The sequence below is a fragment of the Trachurus japonicus genome, chromosome 8 (assembly GCF_045865225.1).
Source record: "Trachurus japonicus isolate A0001 chromosome 8, Traja_1.0".
Classification (NCBI taxonomy): Eukaryota; Metazoa; Chordata; class Actinopteri; order Carangiformes; family Carangidae; genus Trachurus; species Trachurus japonicus.
In genome coordinates this window covers 17645076-17657362 of record NC_140914.1, presented here as the reverse complement: position 1 = coordinate 17657362, position 12287 = coordinate 17645076, and the positions used below count along the sequence as shown (strand labels likewise).

The 12287-nt window shown below is 40.1% G+C and overlaps 2 protein-coding genes across 2 annotated transcripts; one reads left to right on the top strand and one right to left on the bottom strand.

Annotated features, from left to right (window-relative positions):
* Positions 1 to 658: 658 nt before the first annotated feature.
* Positions 659 to 2905, bottom strand: fahd1 (FAH domain containing oxaloacetate decarboxylase 1). The gene is made up of 3 exons (XM_085784324.1): positions 2204 to 2905; positions 1535 to 1547; positions 659 to 1095 (listed from the first exon to the last, which is right to left on the bottom strand). Exon 1 carries the CDS (start codon positions 2872 to 2874, stop codon positions 2212 to 2214), a length of 663 nt encoding a protein of 220 aa, XP_085640450.1. The 5' UTR covers positions 2875 to 2905; the 3' UTR covers positions 659 to 1095; positions 1535 to 1547; positions 2204 to 2211.
* Positions 2906 to 3994: 1089 nt separating this feature from the next.
* LOC146983005 (hydroxyacylglutathione hydrolase, mitochondrial-like) lies at positions 3995 to 11775 on the top strand. Its single transcript, XM_085784323.1, has 9 exons — positions 3995 to 4074; positions 5158 to 5342; positions 7136 to 7200; positions 7928 to 8045; positions 8145 to 8253; positions 8940 to 9043; positions 9859 to 9960; positions 10070 to 10149; positions 10945 to 11775. Exons 1-9 carry the CDS (start codon positions 4008 to 4010, stop codon positions 11042 to 11044), a joined length of 930 nt encoding a protein of 309 aa, XP_085640449.1. The 5' UTR covers positions 3995 to 4007; the 3' UTR covers positions 11045 to 11775.
* Positions 11776 to 12287: the final 512 nt, after the last annotated feature.

The window sequence follows — 12287 nt, the reverse complement described above, 5'->3', positions numbered from 1 at the left end:
TCTATTCCCTTTGTCAAAAATATGACCTGCAGGGTGAAGATGAAATGTACTTGAACTTTGGGGTAAAACAGTCCCATAAGACCATTTTAAATCTCAACTTTTTGAATTATGTTATGTATCTAACCAGTGATGCAATGTTAGTAAACACATACTAAGCATTGCACTACAATCCAATTTTTGAGGTAACTATGTTTGAGTCTGTCTATTTGTGCTTCTTACATGCTGTACTTTTTGCTCCACTACTTTTATTTAAAACTGAGGTTAGGCTATTTGATACTGTGTATAGATAATGCAACATATAATCAACAAAATAAAACCAGGTAGCCTATATTGTTGATCTCAGTCGGTCAAAAATAGCACCATTATCAAATGCATCATTAAAAAATGCAATTATACAAGTCTGAATCGGTCACTCTGGGTAATTTTCATACTTTAAACAACTTTTGTAATTCAGAGCAAACTTCTTGTACTGTTGCACTGACACTTTTACATTTGTATAAGATCTCAATATCTCTGCAGGCATTGTATTTAACTCATTACAACCCATTGCAATGAATTAAATTGAATTGTCGTAGTGATGATCTCATAATGTTATATAGAACAATATGACACTGTTGGTTTGAGATAACAGTCAGCACTCACTCTCAGCCTATTTAAATTTTGAATGCAGTTTATTTGTGTGAAAATATTTTACATGTCATTGCATCTCTATATCTCTTTGAATAATAAAAGTATGGAAAACTTCTCCCACCACCACAGGGGATTAAAAGCAAAACCACAAAAACAGCATCAGCACATAATGCATGACTCTCAGATCCTCGGTTCGAGTCGAGATGCAGTAAAAACCGATGATCAGTAAGTACAAATCCACAGATGATGCTGAGATCAATCAATCAATCAATCAATCTAACCATCAAACTGCTTCATGGACTCCAAACCACTGAACAAGGCAGCATTAAACTCATCAGTAACATGGCATTGGTGGCGCTGTACTGCCACCTGCTGGTCCACACAGATGCTGAGGAATTATTTGACAATTAAAATTCAAGTTTACAGTACAATCACTCTCTTCTCACGGGTCTGACTGGTCGTATACAGTTACAGTACAGGCCAAAAGTCTGGACACGTACACCTTCTCATTCAATGTGTTTCCTTTATTCTCACTGAAGGCACCAAAACTATGAATGAACACATGTGGAATTAACAAAAAAGGGTGAAATAACTGAAAACATGTCTTTTCTTCTTTTCTTCTTCCTCTCCTTCTTCCTCCTCCTCCTCTTCTATCTCTGCCCCCACCAATTCTAGTTTCTTCAAAGTAGCCCCCCTTTGCTCTGATTACTGCTTTGCACACTCTTGGCATTCTCTTGATGAGCTTCAAGAGGTGAACCTGACCTGAAAATGGTTTTCACTTCACAGGTGTCAGTGTGCCTTGTCAGGGTTCATTAGTGGAATTTCAGTGAGAATCTACAATGTAAATAGTCATGAAAATAAAGGAAATGCATTGAGTGTGTCCAAACTTTTGGTCTGTACTGTATTTCATATTTCATCTTTTCCCTTATAGTCTACTTGCCAGCCCATAGGGCCCCATTGTGAACCCGGAAATGTTGAGTACCCCAAAGTTTTATGTTAGAAATAGATAGTATGGGTCCCCAGTATTCAGAAACTGCCGGATGCTAACTTATATATATTGGGCAATTAGCATAACATACATAATTAGCATAAATTAGCATAATTGCCTATATGGGCAATGTTTCAACAAAATTGACTTGGCTGATCTGGGCAACATTGGAGTGGTTTTAGGGGTTATTGATGATGCTGAATCCATTTCTGACATTTTCAAAATTCAAAATGGCTGTCTAAACCGGAAGTGACCAGATTTTAACCACCAGTGGGCCGATTTTGATGGATTTCAAAATCTGGTCATCGGTTTAGACAGAAAAATGTCAGAAATGGATTCAGCATCATCAATAACCCCTAAAACCACTCCAATATTGCCCAGATCAGCCAAGTCAAATTTGTTGAAATATTGCCCATATAGGCAATTATGCTAATTTATGCTAATTCTGTCAATTATGCTAATTTCCCAATATATATAAGTTAGCATCCGGCAGTTTCTGAATATTGGGGACCCATACTATATATTTCTAACATAAAACTTTGGGGTACTCAACATTTCCGGGTACTATCATTGTTGGCAAGTAACTTAGACTATTAGTGTTCTTGTCTGTCCACTCTGAAGCTCATGGTGACTATGTCCTCGATCCCGGCCTGCAGCTCGTCGTGCTGCTGCACGGCGGACACTCCTTTGGGGGTCCCGGTCAGGATGAGGTCCCCCTCCTCCAGGGTGATGAAGTCGCTGATGTAGCTGATGAGGAAGGGGATGGAGAAGATCATCTGGTCGGTGCAGCCGCTCTGCCGCAGCTGGTCGTTCACCTTCAGCCACAGCTTCACGTTGCCCGGGTCGGGGATGCGCTCGGCGGGGATGAACTCGCTGACGGGGCAGGAGGTGTTGAAAGCCTTGGCCAGGGTCCAGGGCAGACCCTTGGACTTCAGCTCGTCCTGCACGTCCCTGGCCGTCATGTCCAAGCACAGCGCGTAGCCGGCTACGTGCTCCATGGCGGCGGACTGGGGGATGGCGGTGCCCCCCTTCCCGATCACCACCCCCAGCTCCACCTCGTGGTGCAGGTTGCTGGTGTACAGGGGCACCAGGATCGGGGACCCCTCCCTCACATATGCAGAGGGGGGCTTCAGGAAGAGGACGGGCTCTGTGGGAATCGCGTTTTTCAGCTCCTTGGCGTGATCCGCGTAATTTCTCCCCACGCAAATTATCTTCCTCCCCCACTCCCAAAACCGGGATATATTCCGCGCTGTCATGTCTGTGTGTGTGTGTGTGTGTGTCTGTGACTGTCTGTGCCGCTCCGAAGCAGTCAGTACTGGTCCGGGACAGCTTCAACTACACTTTGACCGTCACTCAGGACAGGAGGACCAGATTGACCTACGGCAACCGCGAAGGGACAAACACAAAAAAAACGCGAACATTTAATCACATCAAAGACGGTTTATAAACCAAGACCTTCCATGACGAGTCAGCTTCCTGTATGCATGTCACGTGGGCTTCTGCACGGCCACGCCCCTTTAGGGAGACCAGAGGCAGCCTGGAATGTATTGACTCCAATGGGAAAATTGAACGTGAACACAGATTATGGTCTGTCCTTTCTCCCCACAGTCACTGAAGGAAAATTTTGGACTCATTTTTCACAAGCCACATCTCTTCTGAACATTTTGACACCAAAATGGCGATTTTCAGACGGACACATCAGGAGAAAATCCACTTTGTTCCAGACCTGTCTCTGTCTCTACGACACACTCTCGCGAGATTTGGCACAGATCTCCTAGGCAACGTCAAACAAACGGCCGCGAACTCCCGTGAAAATGATTTAAATTATTTTTGTCATGCTAAATATGACTGTTAGTAGTGTAAATATTTAATGTTATCATAAGAAAATATAAATATCTCACTTTTATCTACCTACAAATTGTATAAATCCACACACGAGATCACAGACGAGGTGGTGACGGTTGGCCACGCCCAGAGCGATAGATATAACATATGTTATATATGGTTATATCTATCTATCGCTCTGGCCACGCCCATTTAGAGAGACAGGAAGTGTTGGAGCAGCCGCTCATGGAGTATCTTTCCATTTATTGAATATCTTTGATCACATCTATAAAAATCGATGTTTATGCGCAGTTTACGCGGATAAAAACGACACAATTCACACCCAGCAACGCCTCATTGTGGATTAATCTTTAAAACTATACATAAAAAACGCATTTCCCCATGTGTTTAAGTGAATATTACACGATCGACTCCCCCAGGTTTGACTGGTGACGGCTGGGAGGTTGGAGTTGAAGAGGGGGCGGCGGCGGAACTGAACCACAACCAAACTTTTCTGGTTCATACTGTGACTGCGATAAGAAGGCTGTAGTTACATACTGTTGTTATGTTATTCAGGTCCCTAGCAGGGAGTGCCTGCACTCTAATAGGAGCTGCAACAGCCTTCAAGTTTGGTACGTCCTCTCTTTTCTTAGCTACATACAGACACCCAGCACGCGTTAGCCTGTTTACACTGATATTATGTAGTTACGAGTTGCTAACAGGTTTTTTTTTCCTTTGGTCGTGTACGAAGAAGGAAGCTGTCAGATGTCCACACAGCTGGTCTATGTTAGAGAACCCGTCCTGTCTCTTACATAATATCATCTGTGACTGTCATTTCATATCAATGTTTTAGCTGCGAGATGTCAAAATGTGACGCGTTTTTACGCATTAGCATCGAAGCTAACGTTGTTTATCAGTGTTACGTGCAGTGTAACAGGGCCCCGCTGGCATAAGTCAAGTCATTTAAACATCCTGAGGTGGACACGCACGCTATGAGCTTTATATGTAATGTGAAGTCAATATTCAGCTTCTTTTATCTCACATTTGAGACATTTGGTGAAAACAGAATGGTAGAATGACAACATTTGTGCTCAAAAAGCAATCTTACAAAATGTCATTTTAGACTTGTTTTCTACACTTATCTATTACTGTATTCATATCCTATTTCAAGCACCAAAAACAGTTCATTCTCATGACTGAAGGTGTGTTTTCACAAGGGATTTGAAATTTTTCAAAAAGCAGACCTCAAATTTCCAGCATTTGGCCTAAATTATTTCTTTCTACAGTGTTCTAGGACAAACTGGCCTCAGTGTGCTTACAGCGGAGGTTCTAATATTTAGACATAAAACACTTGAGTATTGTTACATCTGCAAGTATCTTAAAAAGATAAATTTAAGAAAATATGTAAAAAGCTGAGAAAATGGCCTCAAATCTCAGAGGGCATAAACACGTCTGTATTCAGTTTTAACCAGTGATTTGGTGTTTTTGTGCTTAGAGTGCAGGGCCACAAAGAAAAATCTTGTTTAGGGGGCCACCAAAATCCTAGGGCCGGCCCTGAGTGTAAACAAACAGCTTCCATGGAAAAGATAAACTGTGAATCATGTAAAGAGTTAAATGAGACTCAGGCCGGGAGTTGTCTTGTGTCTTCGTGTCAGCCTGACGCTGGTCTTTGTGTGACATGTGTTGTGCTGTGTGTGTCCTCTCCTCTGGTGTAGCCCCTGTGGAAGTCCAGGCCCAGGCAGCTGCTCTGCTTCACAGCGCCGTGAGGAAGTCTTCCCTGGTGGAGCAACACAACATGAGGGTTGAACTGGTCCCAGCGCTCAGTGACAACTACATGTACCTGCTCATCGATGCTGACTCCAGAGAAGCGGCTGTCGTTGACCCGGTGGAGCCAATAAAGGTCCCTTATTATTATATTATATTATATTAAAAATATAATTATTAATTATTAAGTAAAAATACATAGTTTGGCACATTTTCTTTTAAAAAAGATAGGCTACTCAGTCTGTGAAACAGGGCCGGTTCTAGGCAGGCATATATGAGTGGGCAGTCAGAAATGTGAAGGGGGCATCATGTGAACACATCATGCTCCAGCACTTTTTTTTCTCCGTGCTTATACAGTAGTAACTTCATTGAATTGGGTTGTTGACTATGTGTCCAACCCCAACCTGGAGAAGTGGATTGCACTTTGTCAGGCCTCTACCTTCAGACCTGTCCAACTAGGGGCCGGGGGGCCAACCAGGGTCTTGGAGCCCCAATTTGTTACTGTTGTGATGCAAAGAGCCACATTATATTGGGGGTTAGGGGTGCATATACCTGAAGATGCATTGCAAACCCAGAGGGGGTGAAAAAGGTGAGTAGCTAAACCCCTGTAGGGGGGTCTGGGGACACCCCCCCCAGAAAATGTTTGTAATTTTAAAATGTGAGTGAAGCATTCTGGTGTACCCTGAGAAGAGGGGGGGGGTCTACTATGGTCAAGATTTACAAAACTGAAAGGTAGTCTTATGAATACAAAAAAAAAAAGAACAGAACATTTTAGAAAAGAACACTGTCCCTTTTTCGGCGGATTTTTGTGCTACTGCAGATGATTTTGTCCACTTGTAATATACACATTTCTTGAGTATATTAAAATGTGCTTTCTCAACTTCTAAAATTCGGTTTTAAGGGGGCAAGACATTTATTTGAGGGGGCACAGCCCCCTCTTGCCCCTGCGTAGAGCCGGCCCTGCTGTGAAACATACTGATGTAGCTACGGTACATGTGCTTCTGTTTAGCTAAGTTAAGTGCCTTTTTTTATATATACCTGCAGTGCATTTTGTTGATGACATTTCTGTGCATGGTAGTATTTTTGTGTTGCTACATGCTACCATATAACCAATGGATCTCAATACTTCCTCCATCACTCCTTCCATTTAGGGGCTGCATCTTAGGATTTTCTGTGTAATAATATTTTTAAATCCTTAATTAAATAAAATAATGGAAAAAAAAAAAGTTTCATGACCCAAATGTGGCATATTCAGTCCAAAATGCAGATGATGTATATTTTGTAATTTATTATTATAGTTTATAATTTTCTTTTCTTGTTCGATTAACCAGCTACTGTTGAAGAAAATTCACTCCAGTACATAGTTCATGAGTTTTGCCGTGGTGTGGTGAGTTTATTATTAATCCGGAAAACAGTGAGCTCAGTGTCACAGAGCACGTCCATGGAAATAGACCGACCCAGAATGAAGGACAGGGGGGCAGATATACAGTACAGTTAGTTGAGGAAAGAGGGGGGGGGGGGGTCATATAAGGTTACATGGGGAACAAAGGTATTGATGGAGACAGGGAAGTCCTAATGTCACACATATGAGTGGAAGAGACATGTGACTCAATTATCATCTCATCTCCCTGATCTGCAGAACAGGAAGATTCAGGAAAGTTTTCATTCCTGCTGCCGTCAGAATGCACAACGCCATTTGTTAGGCCATGCATTTTTACTGTCATGATATTTATATCATTTTAGGTTATTTATTGCTCTGTGTGTGTGTGTGTGTTATCTAATACAGTTCAATAGGACAAGCCAGTGGGGTGTGGAGTCAGAGACACTCATAGGTTTTGGGTTTTGCTCTCTTCACTACACCAAATGAATATTTTCTTCCGCACATATTAGCAATAATATCTCACACGGTTGTATCTGTTCTCTCAACAGGTTGTGGAAGCTGTTAGGAAGCATGGTGTTAAACTCACAACCATTCTGACCACTCATCACCATTGGTAGGCTACATGCTGTGATATGTGTATCATTTACTAATTCACATGTAGGGATGTCACGATTACTTGTTTTCACAATTAATCGTGATATTAAACGGCACAATTAATTAATCGTAAAGGTTCCTAAATACCGTCACTTTATGAAAAAGATTATGTCGGATCTGTATTGGCAGATGTGCGCAAAAATAAAGGTAAATGCACAGATACTGGTCCATTTACTTAATGTAACAATGAATTGGTAGTAATTTAAATGTTAGCGTGTCATTTTTAATTTAAAAAAAAGCAAAACAAAACAAAAAACGATTAAAATAAACGCAAACATTTGGTATAGATGACAATTTATGACCTGAATATTTCAAACACTTCCCCTGGGGATTAAGAATTGGTCATATATTAATAGATAGTTGAAATATTTTGTGTAAACAATGAGTAATGTAATTATATTTTGACTATATTTGATTTTACACATTCATACGGTTGTGAAATTAATTAATGCATAATAATCGTGATAATCGTAATACTGTGATTATTACTCTGACAATAATCGTACCAAGAAAATTTATAATCGTGACATCCCTATACACATGTTAACATTGGCTACTACATTCACTATAAATTTCCACAAAAGCTTGAGATAACGAGTAAAAAACACATTTACTTGTATGCACGATGTCTACTATCTGCATGAGCCAAATGGTTATAACAATGCACTGATCATTCTGCCTTTTAGGGATCATGCAAGTGGAAATGAGAAGATGGTGAAGCTAATGCCGGGGCTGAAGGTGTATGGAGGAGATGACAGAGTTGATGCTCTTACAAAGAAAGTTTCTCATAACCACAGTTTCAAAGTAAAACCATCAAGTCATCTACTGTATCTTACAACTCAAATACTACGTACCCCTGATGCCTGGTGGTTTCCTCACTGCTGTTATTCTTTTCTCTCCCAGGTTGGATCACTCAATGTCAAATGCTTGTTCACACCATGTCACACAACTGGTCACATCTGCTACTATGTGACAAAAGAAAACAGCACTGAGCCGCCAGCTGTTTTCACAGGTAGGTCTAATTACAGGGTATCCGCGGGGTCTTGAAAAGTATTAGAAGGTGATAAATCAATTTTGGGAAAATTAAGACCCTTAAAAAGTATTGAAAAGTCTTTTCACGACTTTATAAGGTCTTAAATTTTGAAGGTATTTTTTCTGAATCAGCTGAATTAGCTAGAGTCCTAAAAAACATTGTGAAAGTGTGTGAATTTATTAGTTTTATTAAAAAACAAAGATGAACCGGTGCATAGAAAACTAGGCTATTGTGGGTGTGTTCGTAAATTGTTTGTAAATTGATAAACTTTGCCTTTGATTTATTATCCCAGCCTATTTTGAATTCTGTTGTATCATAGTGGTCTATAGTCTTTATCACAAACTAAAACTGTTAAGTTAAAAGTGTCATTGATGTAAATGGTTACAGCTTGAAGTGGTGGTGAGGTATTAAAAAATATTGATAAGGTCTTGAAAAAGTCTTAAAAAGGTATTAAAATTAACTTCAAGATTCCTGTATACACCCTGAATTAAGCGTTTTGGTCTGATGAACTGTTCATGTGGATACTAGGAGATATCTGAGACATTGTACTCACCGCCAAAACCCATTCATCTCTCAAGCTTTTGCTTACTCATCCCTCTCTCTGTCATGCGTGATCTTTTAATGCTCTTATTTCTTTTTGAGTTTTTTCTTGTTTTTCTTTTCAGGGGACACACTGTTTGTGGCTGGTTGCGGTAAATTCTTCGAGGGTACTGCAGAGCAGATGTACAGAGCCTTGATAGACATTTTGGGACGCCTGCCTCCTGAAACAGTAAATATCTGTACTCCTACTGTATCTCCAATGCATTGTAAAAGGTGTTACTTCAAACCTTAAAGGGATTGTAGCATTTTTTTAAAGTGGGGTTGTATGATCTACAAATAGCCCCTAAGTACTTTAATTGCAGTAGAAGACTCTCTGCACTCCTCCCGTTAGCAACGCCAGCCCATAGCCCTGCCCAGAGATTTACAACATACATAATTGTGAATGGACCCAAAGAAACGGCCTATTTTCGCGGCCTAAAAGAGGTTTTATGTGAAAAAAAATACACAGTTCCATTGTTCGCTATAATATAATTTTTTCCAGCCCCTCAAAGTGCAGGAAAAACGCAGTTTTTATTTGGACCTAACCAACTCACGTATCCCTCCGTCCAGGGTTAGCGCCCGCCGATCAGCAGTTGGTTAGGTCCAAATAAAAACTGTGTTTTTCCTGCACTTTGAGGGGCTGGAAAAAATTATATTATAGTGAACAATGGAACTGTGTATTTTTTTTTCAGGTAAAACCTCTTTTAGGCCACGAAAATAGGCCGTTTCTTTGGGTCCATTCACAACAATGTATGTTGTAAATCTCTGGGCAGGGCTATGGGCTGGCGTTGCTAACGGGAGGAGTGCAGAGAGTCTTCTACTGCAATTAAAGTACTTAGGGGCTATTTGTAGATCATACAACCCCACTTTAAAAAAATGCTACTATCCCTTTAATGTAACACGGAAGATATGAGTCATTCATAACATGACTGACTAACTGTGGGTGTGGTATACTTAGACTTATTTGACTGACTGACTAACCATTGTGTCTTGCTTTCGTTTAAGCGTGTTTACTGCGGTCATGAGTACACTGTCAGCAACCTGAAATTTGCACGTCACGTGGAGCCGGACAATGAAGTCATTCAGAAGAAGCTAGCCTGGGCAAAGGTATTGGATTTAACATGTCACATCTAATCAATCACTCCCTCCCTCAATCAGATGAGTTGAAACCAAAGACAACTCGGCGTGTACGTGTAATGTGTTTGTATTTCTGTAGGAGAAGTGCAGCAATGGGGAACCCACTATTCCATCCACTTTGGCAGATGAATTCACATTTAACCCCTTTATGAGAGTTAAGTAAGTACAAATTGAGTGAATACTAAACATTTCAGAGGATTGTAGTTTGTGTACATTTGTGGCCCAGCGGAGACTGTATTTCATCAGGTTGCTCAGGAAGGCAGGCCTGTGCTGTCGCCCTCTCACCCAGGTCTACAAAGGACTGGTAGAGAGCATCCTCACAAGTGGCATCACTGTGTGGTATGGAAACACCACCCAGTCAGAGAGGAAGGCCCTGCAAAGAGTCATAAAGGCTGCAGAAAAGATCATAGGGACTGAACTTCCATCCATGAACTCCATCTACACACTGCGCTGTCAAAAGCGAGCACAGAGGATCATTAAAGACACACAACATCCAGCTCACTCCCTGCTTAAACACAAACGACCAGACAGCATCATCACACACAGATCACGCTTCTTCAACAGTTTCTACCCGGCTACAGTCAGACTTTTAGCAAACACAAAATAACCCGGGCACATGGCAACACAACACGCATCCACCTCAGTAGCACTTGGCACTTTACACTTATTTATTCTTATATTTATTTACTTATAGACATAGATCTCTGGCCTTTTTAGAAATGTTATCTCCTTGTCCTTTTTTTAATCCCAGGCTTGAGCCTTTTTAAAGTGTCTTCATTGTGTCTGGTATACTGTATCTTTGTGAGTTCTCTTTTTGTTTCTCCACCTGACCTGGAACAACCGTACAAAAATTCCTATGTGTGTATGCACAAATGGCAAATAAAGATTTTGACTTTGACTTTGACTTTATAAAGGGCTGCCTCAGTAATTCCTGTTTTATGATTTTAAATTTAGAGAGAAGTCCGTCCAAGACCACGTAAAGCAAACAGAAGCCATTGAAACCATGAGAAGTCTCCGGAAAGAAAAAGATGGCTTCCGGGTGCCCAAGGAGTGAGGATCGCCCCCCTGCGCCGCTCATGCTGATTGTTTTTGAAGAACTGCTCAGAGCACTACAAGCTATCAACAGTAATACTTAAGAAAAAATCTGCAACTAATCCTCAAAGCCATTTGAAATAGACCTGCTGCATCCATACTCGAGGGCATACAGTTCTTCTCGCTACGTTCAAAGCTAATATGGCGAGACACTTATCCGTCATTTTGTTTTAATTTTATCATGTAGTTTGGTTGGCTGATGTAGAAAGGAACCATGGCCATTAATTGAACGCTTTAAATAAGAAATACGTTTCTTCATCTGTAAATGGAAGTTTTAGAGTGTATTTAGTAATATGATGTAATATATATATAGATGTACAAACTCAGCTGTTGCATTCAGAGTTGAAATTTGAAGTAGACAGGGAGTCACTCGAGAAACAAATGTTGGAATGTAAATTGTAAATTGATAAAGTATTTTCTTTGTCTGTAAAAATTCGTATTAATGTTTTATTCTGACCTGGAATGTTTCCTCCTGCCATTTTATTTTCATATTTGCATGAAAGTAGTTTGTTTAGTTGTTTATCATATGTATGATTTGGCATGAAAACTATGAAGGCATTCTGTGAGCACTACTTGATGGTGTACAGATCCAGTTACCATGGATGCTGTTTTGCATGTGAAATTCAGTCTTACAAAGATTACTGCATGATGTTTGAAAAAAAGCAATTAAACGTCTGTGTAAGTCAGTACAAATGAGAGCGGTCAGAATGATGTATAAGTATGAGATGATCATATTTATCACATTATTAGAGGATCAAGCTAATTTTATAGGTCCCACACACATGTTTAAACTTAATTCAGGCTGACAGACTTCTGCTCAGATAAAGCAAGCTAGTCTTGTTGTCATTTACATGATATTACCAAACCTTATGAGCCAAAAGGAGTAATAGCAGTACAACCTCATCCACCCATATAAGACCCTGCAGGGCCTTTATACACTGTTTTCTATTAAAATTAAAAACAATACAACTGCAGAGTAAATGTGAATAAAAGGTCTTTATATAAAGTGAAGTAAAAGTATAGCAGAAAATATAGATATCCGTCTAATATATTAAAATAAGTATTGCATTACTATCACTTGGCGAGATTTCTTGTAGTATTTTCCTTCATTTAAGTCTATTTTATTAAAAAATAAAATAAATACTAACATAATGGTTGGCCTACCTGTTTTTCAAAAATGTGGAGTACTATTAACAAGAACAGAT